General features: G+C 39.0%; 1 protein-coding gene across 1 annotated transcript in view; it reads right to left on the reverse strand.

Annotated features, from left to right (window-relative positions):
• The window catches only part of usp13 (ubiquitin specific peptidase 13), a 106,059-nt gene that overhangs the window by 38,116 nt on the left and 52,481 nt on the right, over positions 1 to 15,462 (reverse strand). Inside the window, exons 6-8 of the mRNA XM_060834133.1 lie at positions 14,624 to 14,808; positions 5,643 to 5,737; positions 4,885 to 5,069 (exon numbers count right to left, since the gene is read on the reverse strand). Of these exons, the coding sequence (XP_060690116.1) occupies positions 4,885 to 5,069; positions 5,643 to 5,737; positions 14,624 to 14,808 (465 nt within the window). The remainder of the gene's footprint in view (positions 1 to 4,884; positions 5,070 to 5,642; positions 5,738 to 14,623; positions 14,809 to 15,462) is intronic.

Raw genomic sequence — 15,462 nt, forward strand, 5'->3', positions numbered from 1 at the left:
TAGCAGGGTTCACAGGAAGGCAGGCCAAACAACCAGGACAAAAGGATGCTGGGCCCCAGATATGTGCTGGGACGCAGACCACCATCATGCACCCCTCATGCCACATACACTGTCCTACCCTTTTTTGTGAACTCATCATCCCCAGTCAAACTGTCCTCCTCTAATCCAGTCCCCATATCCCCTATGCCAACCCACGTTCTAGTATCAACCACCAGCCTTTATAATGCCATGCTCTGCCAATTCATCTAGCACATAATCCCACCTATCACGCTTTGCCTCAAATATATTCAAATAAATATCACTAATGAAATGATTATGTATTATTTTAGGGGTTTGTGAGAACCTACCAGAAAATAGATCAACATCAACGGCTTCCTAGATAATACAGCACTGTCAGATATTTTGTATATATTTATACACAAATTCATAAAGCCCAAAGACTTGTTTAATGGAAACTGCAACATAAATAGTAGTTAAAGGTTAACCATATGCTGATATTGTGACTGTTTGCATCACTGTCTTGTGTCTCTAGATTGTTGCCACTGGGATCACCAGTGTCACGTTCCCATGATATTAAACAATCTCCTAATAGCCAACTTGTGTGCAATCATTTTCACATTTAAGAACACATTACACTTTTTAGTTTTAAAATAACTGACTATTGGAAGTGTAACAAAATGAAAAAAATGACATGGTAAATCATCCTTTTAAAATCTTACTCTAAAATTCCGTCAGGTTACATGGTGGTAAATTGTGCTATAGTGCCAGGAACTAGAGAGGTGAAAGATTATATAGCGACAGAAACCTCCACGCACCACTTTGCTGAGGAAAACAGCAACTATTTTATGCTTAGCTGGTACCAAAAACCCTATAGATTGAGTGGTTACCTGTCTGCCCAATTCAAAATAAGGAGATAATAGCCTGGTAGATACAAACAATAACAAATTACATATGTATCACACCTTGTTTGGGTAGAAATGCAATACTATACAAATGTGTTTTCTGTACTGCCACAGCCATGGGACCTCCACCATGGGTCACTCATTGCAGACATCCATTTTTCAGTTAATTCAATAAACTATTGCCCTGTGAGTTCCTAATATGGGCAAGAGTAGTGCTGAGCTTGGTGTGAGGAGATGAATTAACAGCCTGAGATTGTGATACTGTACAAAGGAAGTACAGTTTATTCTTAAGTCCTCTCAGGTCCTTATTCTTAAGGACATGAGAGGAGAGATGCTAAAGTGAATCCATGTAAGCCATGAAGGAACTGAATTGAGTCTGACGAAACCAAGTGCACTTCTGGCCTAATGTGAGCAATGACATCAAGGACCACATCAGCCAATGCAGTGTTTGTAATGAACCCAGCGCTAAACAAGCTAGTGAGTTACCAAACCCACTTGGCATTCCAGATAGATCATTAATGAAGCTGAGAACATAACTCTTCACTCACTCAGGAACTGATTAGACCATTATTCTGACCACAGGGAATCAGAACAGCTGACTGCAATGATTACTAGGGAAATTGTCAAATGCTTGCAAGCACATTTTGATCATTCCAGCATTCCAGACATTGTGATGAGTGACTATAACCCTCAGTTCATGTTGAACAAGTCAGCTACTTCATAAAGGATTGGGACATTCAACATCATACATCATCACCATAGTAACCCCAGTCAAATGGAATGGCTGTGGTGCCAATAAAAAATTACCAAAGGAATCAGAAAGAAATCAAGCACATCCAGCACAGATGTATACATGCAATATTCCCTCAACGCTCCACTCAAAGACCAAACATTTCTGTCAGCGCATCAACATCATTCCAAACAATGACTTCCAGTTTTGGAGATCTATGCAGAATTAAAAATATTGAGAGGAAATATATTATGGAAGGTCAGCACTGAGTGGAAAACATATCCCACTGAAGCCTTGGAAAGTAGTCCAGTACAAAGATTAATGGCATGCTGGACCCACACTAATCTACTAGTAGCTAAAAGGCTAAAGGAATCAGAAGTAGTAATAGGTATGAGCATCAAGATGAAATGAGACAGAAAGCCAAATTTCATTTTGTCAAAGCCATTGTCAGAGGTGTGCACTAGAGAGCCAGGCAGAGTACAAATTTTCAACAATCTCAACAAGAGTCAGTCCATATGAAAACTGGGACCTTCATTGAGCTAGTGTTACATTGATCATACAGATTTTCTGACATTCAGATATACTCCAGCGACTGGACAGACTGAACATTCACTGAGTCAGCCAATCAGGAAGGTGAGAACTCATCATCTGAACAGACCACAGATCAACCATCAGTTCCAGAGTTCCATAAACTCCAACAACAAAACGTTGAGTGTTTTCAAGAAGGAGATCAATATAGTTCTTAGGGCAAAAGAAATCAAAGGTTATGGGGGAAAATTGGGAATAGGGTACTGAATTGTATGATCAAGCATGAACAGATTGATGTTTCTAAGAATTTAGTGATGGAAAGGGATATGAATATATTGCAGGGCAAGAGTTATAGCTGAGGGAAAGGCGATTACAAATGCGATTAGGGAAGATTTAGGATGCATATAATGGGGAAGTAAACTGCAGGGGATGGGCCCTACTGCGGGTCCTTGATAAGTATGTATCTGTCAGGCAGGGAGGAAGTCGTTGAGTGCAGGAACTGTAGTTTGCTAAGGAAGTTGAAACTCTGGTCGTGAAGAAGAAGGAGTATTGTGTTAGGATGAGATATGATGGCTCAGTTAAGGCATTTGTGAGTTACATGTTAGCCAGGAAAGATCTAAAGAGAGAGTTAAGAAGAGCCAGGAGGGGACATGAGAAGTCGTTGGCAAATAGGATCAAGGAAAACTCTAAGGCTTTCTATAGGTATCTCAGGAATAGAAGAAAGACGAGAGTAAGATTAGGGCCAATCAAGGACAGTAGTGGGAAATTGTGCATAGAGTCAAAGGAGATAGGGGAAGCATTAAATGAATACTTTTCATTCGTGTTCACACTAGAAATAGACAATGTTGTCGAGAAGAAAACTGAGATACCGGCTACTAGACATGACAGGATTGAGGTTCACAAGGAGGAGGTGTTAGCAATTCTGGAAAGTATGAAAATATATATGTCCCTGGGCTGAATGTGATTTATCCTAGGATTCTCTGGGAAGCCAGGGAGGAAACTGCAGAGCCTTTGGCTTTGATCTTTATGTCATCATTGTCTCCAGGAAAAGTGCCAGAAGACTAGAGGATATCAAATGTTGTCTCCTTGTTCAAGAAAGAGAGTAGAGACAACCCTAACAATTACTGACCAGTGAGCCTTACTTCAGTTGTGGGTAAAGGATTATAAGAGATAGGATTTATAATCATCAAGTAAGGAATATGTTGATTAGGAATAGTCAACACAATTTTGTGAAGGGTAGGACATTCCTCTCAAACCTTACTGAGTTCTTTGAGAATGTGGCCAAACAGGTGGATGAGGGTAAAGCAGTTGATGTGGTGTATATGGATCTCAGTAAGGCATTTGATAAGGTTTCCCATGGTAGGCTTTTGCACAAAATATGGAGGCATGGGATTGAGGGGATTTGGTGGGCTTGGATCAGAAATTGGCTAGCTGAAAGAAGACAGAGGGTGGTGGTTGACAGGAAATGTTCTTTCTGGAGTTCAGTTACTAGTGGTGTACCACAAGGATTTGTTTTGGACCACTGTTGTCTGTCATTTTGATAAATCTCCTGGATGATGGCATAGAAGGATGGATTAGTAAATTTGTGGATGACACTAAGGTCAGTAGTTTTGTGGATAGTGGCGAACATGTTGTAGATTACAGAGGGGCATAGATAAGCTGCAGGGCTGGACTGAGAGGTAGCAAATGGAGTTTAATGCGGAAAAGTGTGAGGTGATTCACTTTGGAAAGAGTAACAGGTATAAAGAGTACTGGGCTAATGGTAAGTTTCTTGGTAGTGTTGTTGAGCAGAGAGACCTTGGTGTCCAGGTACAGAGGTCCTTGAAAGTTGCTACCCAAGTTGATAGAGTTGTTAAGATGGCATACAGTGTGTTAGCTTTTATTGATAGAGGGATTGAGTTTCGGAACCATGAGGTCAAGCTGCAGCTGTACAAAACTCTTGAATGGCCACACTTGGAGTATTGCATACAGTTCTGGTCACTTCATTATAGGAAGGATATGGAAGCCTTGGAAAGGGTTCAGAGGAGATTTACCAAGATGTTGCCTGGTGTGGAGGGAAGGTCTTATGAGGAAAGGCTGAGGGACTCGAGGAGGCTGTTTTCATTAGAGAGAAGAAGGTTGAGAAGTGACTTAATTGAGACATATAAGATAATCAAAGGGTTAGTTAGGGTGGAGAGTGAGAGCCTTTTCCCATGGATGGCAACGGCTAGCACAAGGGGAGCTTTAAATTGAGAGGTGATAGATATAGGACAGATGTCAGAGGTAGTTTCTTTATTCAGAGAGTAGTAGGGGTGTGGAATGCACTGCCTGCAACACATATAGACTCGCCAACTTTAAGGGAATTTAAATGGTCATTGTATAGGCATATGGACGAGAATGGAATAGTGTTGGTTAGATGGTCTTCAGATTGGTTTCATAGTTCGGCGCAACATCGAGGGCCAAAGGGCCGTTACTACGCTGTAATAGTCTATGTTCTAATTTGTTCCAGTACTAGGGTGGGGCAGAAACCCAACTGGAATGACTAAAACATGGAATTCTAGGAAAGATAAGCAAAATTCAGGAGCCAACATCTTCAAATGGCTGTGGAAGAGAAAAGGGTTGTAGGTGGAGCAACAGGGAATACCTTACAAAGAGCAAATGATATAAAATGAAAGCTCAAAATCATGCCTCAGTAAAATCACAAAAATCTTACACAAGTACATATGAATGTCATTAAAAACCCACCTCCGCTGAAAGTCGGGTATGCTGAAGATTATCTGCATAACAGAGCTGAGGTAGCAGCTGTTTCCAAGGTTCTTGATTCCGGTGTATCCAGAACCATACATTGGCTTCAACTTCATACCGGATTCTTGAACCATCTCCCACTCACTGATTCGTGGTTTGATTTCGACAGGATTAACATTTTCTGACTATCAAAAAAGATGTAATAAATAATTAACTGATCATATACTTTCACAAATCTGCATCCAATACATCAACACTAACCATGACATAGTTGATACTGTATAGATGCATTTCTGACAATGAATCACATAGAGCTTGACCTGTGTGGTGATATTAAAGACTCTAGTTGCTCCAAATTTCTGATGAAACCATTGTGTACACATTAGTTGGTGATTTCACAAACAAGAAAATTGTTAATGCTAACAAAGACACTATGACTGTCACTATAATAAGGCTGCTCTTCTAATTTTACAAAGCAGTTTTATAAACAATTTAAGAAGATATTTACAATGTATGCTAGCGCCAAGTAGGTCATTAATTGTAATCAGGACAAAAATGTGAAGGGACACAGCTTGCTCAGTTAAAATCAGATATGTTAAATCTTCTCAACATTCCTTTTAACTCCATTATGATTATTCCAAAAATTATGAACAAATTTTATTCCACCAAAATTGCTTGTTCCCAATGGCAAGTTCATTATTTTAATGCTTGTCAATTGGTTTGCTTGTCAAAAAAAAGTCATAGTATTTTCTACAGACCTTTTGCATTGTCAACATGTCAATACCAAAGTGCATCAAGTGTTCTGCAAGATTTGCATCTAGCACTGCTTCCTCTTCATCAAATGAGTACACATCTGTATTATAAACAAAAATACAAATATGATACAAGTTTAGATTTTTAAATATTACACTTATACAGGCTACTAAAACTAAAATGTGCTCAAGAAAGCAAACAGTATCTCAAATGTACACCCTTCTATGGTTTCTCTTCGATTTTGAGCACGGTTTTCATATATTATGAGCTTACATAGTGCAAAACTACTAAATAACGAGAGGTGAACAAGCTATATTTGGGGTTTGTCTTTTACATCGGTTCTACTCAAATCGCGAACAAATTTTGAAGACAAGATGGGACGAGAATCCACAAATATAGTAGTGAAGAGCAGCAGCGACCCATTAGCTCCCAATGATGTGTCTGCTGGTATGAAGATGATTTCAGTGGGTTGTGTGGTGTGTACCATTTCCTTACGCGGTCATGTTCCTGAAAGGCAGTCCAGAGCAGACCAAGCTCTCTCATTAATCTCTCAGAACTGGAAACCAAAGGAAAAGACTACAACCATAGAAACAATAGAAAAATTAGGATTTGCTATCGGCTTTGGCATACTCACACAATGTCTGAGTTTCCTCAGTGAAGAGACTGCTGCAAGATCCTAATAGGCATTTGATTAAAATCTGTTATCTGGCTAAGACGGCATTTTCACAACCAACTAGATTTGTTTGATTGAGCTCCTACTACCTCAGATGACTTAGAGATAATTTATCATGAACACTCGTATTCGCCTTGTCTGCTTGCACTCAAGCTGTCCATGGATGACACAGTGTATCACTGTTTTTGAGAGGGATAGTGAATGGAGCCATAGTTATTTTGTCATTGCCATCTTTGAAAACGGTAAGATATGGCTCTGCTGGTGGAATACATCAGAATGCTCAGAAAATCTGAGGGGGTTTGAGAATTATGCAGTTCTTGTACTGCGAGAATGGGCATGTTTTTCAGAACTAATAATGCTTTTGAATTTTAATATGTAAGTCAAGGGGCCAAGACCCAGAATAAGGCAATGCTTGGGAACAAGGTAGCAACCTTTCTAGTGGGGACTGATCTGGAAATGTTTGGCACGCCAACAAATCTCCTTGCTCCTAAAAGCCAAAACAGACGTCAGCAATTTGGAGGAACTTTTCAACCCTAGGAATGTAGAGCTAGCAGAAAGCTTCACACTTTTATCCAGAAATCAGAAAAATACTGAGACATTCAATGAGTACTTTCTGGCACTGGAACATTTATCATTACATTGAAATCTTGACACATACTTAGACTATATATAATCAGACTGATGTGTGTGTGGGTGAATGAAGGAAAGAATCCTGCAGTTACTGAACTCACATAACATTGTAATCGTGTTGGGGTTGTGTAAGATTGCTCATTCATGGAGATGTCAATCAACAATGCTTGGGAATTTCTTCCTATGCAAGTGTCTCATCCAGCTTTTGTTCACAGTCAATAGGTTTCTGCCAAGTCTACTGACTAGGTTTCCCCAGTTAGAGTGTTGGAGATAACGGGTTAGTGAATTACTATCACTGCAATAGCAACCATGTGTATGCCATTTGTTCACAATTGCCTAACATCTCATCAAGTAGGTTTTGAACTTAACTGTGATCTCAGTTAGCAGTGCAGTCAGCACTGAATTTTCTCTTGGTTGAATATAGCTTGAGCACAGAAAGATCAAATGTTTAAATTTTAAGTAAAATGGCACTACTGCCATCATTTGTTGACCAACAGACAGAAGAGAAATCATTCTGATCATAAGGGAAAACAATAGTATCCAAAGGATAGAATTAAAATCTTGAAATTAATTCAGATTGTCTAGGTAAACAGCAATTTGCTCTGTATAGCATTTATGCCACCAGTAATCATTTGTACATTTGTACGTTCATCAACAGCAAATAAATATGTGCATTGAGGAGACTGCAAATTGCTCCATTTTGAAAAGAGACATGACCAAGAGAAATTTCAGTAATGCACCACCAACACAGAGCACAGCTTAGTTCAATCCTACTTTGGTTGAAATTATATATGCATGGAGACAAGTGCAGTGCAATATCCATTATAACAGCAAATCCAATATTGTCACAAGATATATTAACAATTCAAAGTGCAATGACTATTATTTTAAACTTTCAAATTAAGGAGAACAAGTGGTTTGATCGGCTATTGAATATTTTTACCAAAATTTTCAACAACAACTATGTGGCCATAGTAGATGTGAAAGTGTACATTGGAATTAGGTACAAATCATATCATGCAACACTGGTTCCTTATACTCTCAAAGCCCAGCGTGAGGAGGAGGCAAGAATCAAGAAATACATGGTGTATGACACTACACTGTACACTGTGTACACTGATCACAGTAAATGAACAACTCCAATTGTCGCAGTGCCAAAAAGAGACAGGTTTAAGGCCTCCAACATTGATGGTGAGTGGATGGTGAGCAGTATCCATTACCAAATACCAAAGATTTAAGTGTGGACTGTTATGATCCCAGCTCATGTTATTACTGGACAACTCAGATCCCAGACTAAAAGGTGGCTTGATAGATCACATTTTTGAATATTTTGGCTTTAGTGAGATGGTCTTTCACTGAATCATAAGTACAAATGGTGCAGATTGGGGTTTAATAACGAAGTCTATAATGCAATAGGAAAGAAGATAAAATAGAATAAACAAAACCATTTACAAAGAACACAAATTTCAAAATCTCAGAACAACAGTAAAGTATAATTGCATTAATCTCAACAACAATCCCTTACAGCACTTATGTCAGAGAGAGAGATTCCTTCTCTTTAACCTCGGTACGGCTTTATAAAGTCAGAATAATTGAATTATAATTTAATACAGATATATTGAACATCCATAGAATTTAACTGCCTTCAATTCCCCATCTTGAGAATCTAATAGCTTCTTCCAGATGACTGCACACAACTGAGCTTAGAATCCTCACCATCAAAAAACATATGGTCTGGAATTTATAAACTAGCTACTTACATTGCAGAAACCTTTTTCTGAATAGTTCAACACAATCTCCCTTTTCTCAGGAGCAACTGTTTCACACTTCTAGCTTCAGTTAAAAAATGAGGTCTGCAGATGCTGGAGATCACAGCTGAAAATGTGTTGCTGGTTAAAGCACAGCAGGTTAGGCAGCATCTCAGGAATAGGGAATTCGACGTTTCGAGCATAAGCCCTTCATCAGGAATGAGAGAGAGTAGCCAAGCAGGCTAAGATAAAAGGTAGGGAGGAGGGACTTGGGGGAGGGGCGATGGAGGTGGGATAGGTGGAAGGAGGTCAAGGTGAGGGTGATAGGCCGGAGTGGGGTGGGGGCGGAGAGGTCAGGAAGGAGATTGCAGGTTGTGATTTGTGTCATTCATTATGACACAAATCACAACCTGAAACTAGTATATAATACTTCAAACTATTGAATTAGAGCAGCGATCAGCAATGTCATGAATAAGAGTCAAGGGAAACTCAGACCAAGAGTGACTGCAGCTACACATAAACAGGAAAGGAAGTGCTTGTAATCATTTTAGGAATCAAAACAAATATTCTACCAGGCTTTGTTGGATGGAAACTTCACAGTGCTGACAGATCGCAAACCTTTAGTTGCTATTCTGGAATCAAAGACTGACAGCATGGGGCTGCACACCTCTGATTGTATGACAATAATTTGGAATATTAGAGTTTGAAAGAGAATGTTAATGCACTGTAAGAGAATTTAAAAGTAGTGAAGATGCAAACTTAATGATTGGAGTAGCAGCTTACCATTTTCTAATTACACCAACTAAGGTTGCAGCTGAAACTCAGGAAGCAGGTGCAGCAGGTAATTAAGAAGGCAAATGGAGTAATGTCCTTCATTGCTGGAGGGATAGAGTTTAAAAACATGTAGGTTATGTGGCAGCTGTATAGGGTGTTGGTGAGGCCACACCTGGAGTACTGCGTCCATTTTGGTCGCCCTACTTGAAAAAGGATGTAAGGGCACTGGAGAGAGTGTAGAGGAGGTTAACTAGGTTGATTCAGGAATCGAGAGGACTGGTTTATTAGGAGAGATTGAGTAGAGTGGGACTATACTCATTGGAATTTAGATGAATGGGGGGGGTCTTATAGAAACATTAAATTATGAAGGGAATAGATATGGTAGAAGCAGGACAGTTGTTGCCACTGGCAGGTGAAACTGGATCTAGCCTCGAAATAAGGGGGAACAGATTTTGGACTGAGTTGAGGAGGAACTTCTTCACCCAGAGGGTTGTGAATCTGTGGAATTCTCTCAATGAGGTAGCAGTTAAGACTACTTCATAGAGGCAATGTTATTAATATTTTTAAGGCAAAGATAGATTTTTGAACAGTAAAAAATTAAAGGTGATGGTGAAAGAGGGGTTAAGTGGAGGTAAGTCCACAAAAAAGGTAAGTTATGAATAGTGGAGCTGGCTTAATGCATCAGATGGCTTACCTCCCCTCCTATTTCTTATGTTGTGTTCTTAGGGATTCATGTTCAAGAGAATCTCCAAACTGATACTGAATGAATGAAGAGACGTTGACTGCTTTAGAGACATGGAACAGAAACCATTCCACAATCATAGCTATGAGTCACTTTGTAAGCAGTGCCATATCACATGGGGTCACAGACTGGTAGTACCGAGTTAGTTGGGAGAAGGGATTCTGGCCAAACACCACACTGAACATACAGGGGCAGTCAATATGAAACCCATAGCAAAAGATTTAATTTATTGGCCTGATTTGGATCATGACTTGGAGTCACTGGTAAGCAAATGCACTCATTTCCAAAAATGTAAAAATGAGCTACCAAAAATACTTCAGAGTCGTGATCATGGCTAACTTGACCAATTCAAAGCATTCATGTAGACTTTCGTGAAAAGAAAAATTACAATGACCAGACCAAACCCCTTCAAAACATATCAAGGAGGTGCTTTAGACGCTAACTTTGATCATTTTTTTAAGAGGGAAGTGTAAGGTGCTGCATTCCTGATGTGATTTGATTAGTCAAACTACTAGACTTTAAGCAAAACAACTTTATTTTTACACTCTAGTTAGAGCAAACAAATAAAAATTGCCATAATTTTAACTCTATCAAAATACTTAACAAATTATATATTATTTAACTGCTACTCATGAACTGTTCCAATATAGCAGCATTCTGTAAACCCACACACAGAAGCTGCTGGAAAAACTCAGCAGGTCTGACAGCATCTGTGATGAGAAATCAGAGTTAACGTTTCAGGTCCGGTGACCCTTCCTCAGAACGCAGCAGCTTCAACTCCAAAAAACCGAACTTCAACAGCTGAAAGCAACAACTAAAACCCTGGGTCTGTGACAGCCTGATTCCAGTCACTCATGCTTCTTTTGTCTATTTAAAAAAAAACCTGAAGCGTTTTACTCTGCTTTCCATGGAGCAGACACCTCGGCATCAAATTTACAACAGCCCTCTTCATGAGAAACAGGACAGAACAAATTCCTCCTAAAGGCACATATCATCACACAGTTTATTGAAGTGTATCAAAGTAAAGCATGAGTTCAAACAGCAACTTCTAATGAAGAACAGACAAGCTCAAGTTTAGGTTGAATGTGAGAGGGGTGAGATTTAAAAGGGATCTGAGAGGTAATCTTTTCACATAGAGAGTGGTGTGTATAATGTATGAGCTGCCAGAGGGAGTGGTGGAGGCGGGTTTAATTACAACATTTAAAAGGCATCTGGATACGTACATGAACAGGAAGGGTTTAGAGGCATATGGGCCAAATGCTGGCAAATGGGAATAGGTCAGATTGGGATGTCTGGTCAGCACAGATGAGTTGGACTGAAGGGTCTGTTTCCATACTGTATGATTCTAGGGCTCTATTTATCATCATGGATTACCTGAGGAGCTTGCATTAGATATGAGCCCCCATTTCAATCTGCTGCATTCCAAAATTTCATCAAGTAAAATAGTATCAAACATATTTTCATTAATCCTTATCATCTGCATTGTCAGCTGAAAGATCTATTAGGAGAGTTCAAGAAGCATTTAGGAAACAAGCACTGTATGGGTGTTGAAAACGGAATATGAAACAGCTAATTTTCTGGTGAAATACAGAACTCCACGCACCACCAAACAAAGCTTCTGATAAGGCAAAAGTTTAGGAACAAGTCTGAGTCTGAGTACAGACTTTACTGTCAAAGGGGACCACAAATGGTTCTATCAAAACATCAGTTCAATGCAAACAAAAAGTAATTCACTTTCAGTCAAGCATCTGTGTGTTCTGAAACCCCAAACCCTCTTCTCTCCACACAGTGCATAAGCAATGCCAGTGACATATGGGAAATGGAGAAGGTGGTTGAGCATCTAAAATATGCTGGGTTGAAATTGACAGAAAAGTGAGAAATATGAATCTTCCTGATTCCAGCTAAAAATAAATGAAAATATGAGTACAATCCATTTACCATGAGCTCATGCCAAAATTTAAACCAGATTGGACTTCAGTATCTGAAGGACAGATGTCTAATAAAGAAATTAATATGGACAAATTTCTAACAAAGTTATACAACCTATCTAGGCAGGTAGATCAAAACATTGAGCAACCACAATCATCTACTGTATCAATCCGTGAGTTAATAACAGACTGCACAGATCAAGTAGAATGTACAGTCCAAGATCAGGTGCTCTATCTGTGTGAACATGTACAGCTAAATATTGACACATTAGCTCCTGGCACTCGGAGTAGTTACAACAGTTGGAAAGAAACAGGTCCTGTCATGTGAGATGGAAATATTTAACAGGGATCTCACATCTCAAAATGGGCATATGAAAGACCTACTGACTGCATTAGCCCAGTAACACAGGAACAGGTGTAGGCCACTCAATCTCTCAAACCTGTTCTGCCATTCAGTGAGATCATGATTGATCACTAACGCATATTGACCACATTGACTTTATACCTTTGCCTCTCCAAAATAAATTGATCTCAGACTTAAAAGTTTCTAATATCTATTGCTTTTTGTGGTGAATACCCTATACTTCTACCACCCTTTGCACAAAGATGCATCCTCATCTATTTCCTTCCACTACCAGAAGGTTACTATCCATCTGATGAAGTGGTATCGACCTGAAGCATTAACTCTTGATGATGCATGACCTGCTGAGCCCTTCCAGTATTTTCTAGTTTTAATTATTTTACAAATCCAAGTTGGTTTTCTCTAAATAGCTTACATTTCTCTGTCATTCTTCCCTTAATTGCAAATTTCAATATCATTCAAATAACAGAATTTTGAACAGTTTTATCCTTAGGTCTGTTATTTAAATAGACTGTTATAATGTTATTTTCTTCATTTGACTAAAATGTTGAACTCTCATCATAACTTAAATCATTAATAGTAATTTTCTCATTTAAAGAATAAACAGATTGTTCGTCTTCAAAAGTATGTTTTCTGTCCAATTTAGGAATGTAGAAGCAGGAGTAAATCAGAGTCAAAAGATGTGGTGCTGGAAAAGTACATGCTGCCTGACCTGCTGTGCTTTTCCAGCACCACACTTTTTGACTCTGATCTCCAGCATCTGCAATCCTCACTTGCTCCTCGGCAGGAATAAATCACTCTACTCTTTCAGGTTGTTCTGCCACTCAATAATATAGTTTTAAGTATACATTCCTGCCTAGCTCCATAACTCTGAAATCCTTGACTATCGAAAATATACCCAACACTATCTTGAATAAATTCAATGACCTCATCTCCATTGTTTTGGAGAAAGAAAATTTGACAGGTTAACAATTCACTGAGAGGAAGAAAATCTCATCTCTGTCCTATAAAGGATGATCTCTTATTTTGAAGCTGTGTTCTGTGTTCCAATTTTGCCCATTAGAGGAAACATCAAACATTAGCTATCCTTAGTAAGTCCCCTCAGAATCTTATATATTTCAATAAGATCGTCACTCATTCTTCTAAACTGTGACAGGCAAAGTCTCAACTTGTTGAACATTTTTACATAAGTTCTTCATTCTTGGAACGACATGAATGCATTTCTTCTGAACTACTTCTAACGCTAATATATCCTTTTCCAAATAAGGAGACTGAAATAAGACATCCTCGGAATGTGGCCTCATCAAGACCATATATAGCCACAGGAAAACTTTGTTTCTATTGTATTCTATTTATTTTCAGAAATTAAAGTCTTTTGCATATTTCACGTTTTTTTTATAGATTCTTGCATTACCAGTTTTTACAATTGCGATTTTGCTTTAAGCAAAAGAAAATGAAAACCCCAACTTGCATTTTCAGGAAATACAAAGAACAAAGAAAATTTACAGTCCAGGAACAGGCCCTTCGAACCTCCAAGTCTGAGCCAATCCAAATGTACTGTCTGAACCTGTCGGCATCTGTATCCCTCTGCTCCCCACCTACTCATGCATCTTAAATGAATCTACTGTGCCTGCCCCTACCACCTCTGCTGGCAATGCATTCCAAATGCCCACCACCCTCTGTATGAAGTTTTTGCCACGTGTATTCCTTTTAAAGATTCCACCTCTCACCTTGAAAGCATGACCTCTCATTATTGAATCCTTCACCCTGGGAAAAAGCTTGTCTCTATCCACCCTGTCTATACCCTTCATGATTTTGTAAATCTCAAGTCAGGTCCCCCCTCAATCTCCTTTTTTCTAGTGAAAATAAACCTAACCTACTCAACCTCTCTTCATAGCTAGCACCTTCCATACCAGGCAACATCCTCGTAAACCTTCTCTGCACCCTCTCCAAAGCATCCAATTCCTTTTGGTAATGTAGCGCCCAGAACTGTACACAGTATTCTAAATGCGGCCGAACCAATTCAGAGAATTCAGAAGGTGTCATTTTAGAATCAGTGCCAGTAGCAACAAGATTATTATTTAATAAACCACATCATCAATTTACATCTCGTTAAAAGAATGAACTAACCTGCGCCATCTGGAGTGATGGTTCCTAATTTAACTGCCAAAGGGTAACCTGTCTCACGGTAATGTTGGAGAGCATGTCCATTTCCACCACTGCCATCAAAGAACCATTTCCCACATAATATGGTGCCATCTGTCAGATTTAGCCAAAGATTCTCCCTCAGGTCACACCAGGCACATTTCCAGCCACTGTGACAAATTGTGAAAGGATAAGAAATATCAGTAATCAGTCCTTGCTTTTCCAAATACATGCAAATGACAACACGCTGATGTAAGCAACACTGTATGTTCTCACTTCATAAATAAAGTCAGTGGTTTGGAAAATATGTTCGACAATAGGACAGTTCTGTAGCAGTGCCATTCCCAGATCCATCAATCACTTTGGAACATTCCATCATGACCAATCAGGAGTTAAAAAATTTAGTGAGGACTATGAAACCATTGTTGACTTGTGGAAAGAAAACATCTGGTTCATTAATGTTCTTGAGGGAAGGAACCTGGCCTGGCCTACATAGCTACAGTAGCCTCTGTAGCCTCCAGAGCTATTAACTGCCCTCTGCTATTATGGATGGACAAAATGTGCTGGTGTGGCCAGTGACCCACATTCCAAGAATGAATAAAATATAAATTAGAGGCAATTATCAGTTAACAAAAATATACCATACATAGAGTTGATAAGTAGCATAATAATACCTATGAATGAGAAAGTGGTGACAAAATATAATATTCTATTTCATAATTTAAAAACATTTAAATTATATCATGTACACTTACCCCTTCCTCAGAAATATTGAGGAAAAGCTAAGGAAGAAATAGTAGGTTGGTAGTGCCACAATCAAATGC

This window comes from Hemiscyllium ocellatum, chromosome 13, assembly GCF_020745735.1.
Source record: "Hemiscyllium ocellatum isolate sHemOce1 chromosome 13, sHemOce1.pat.X.cur, whole genome shotgun sequence".
Classification (NCBI taxonomy): Eukaryota; Metazoa; Chordata; class Chondrichthyes; order Orectolobiformes; family Hemiscylliidae; genus Hemiscyllium; species Hemiscyllium ocellatum.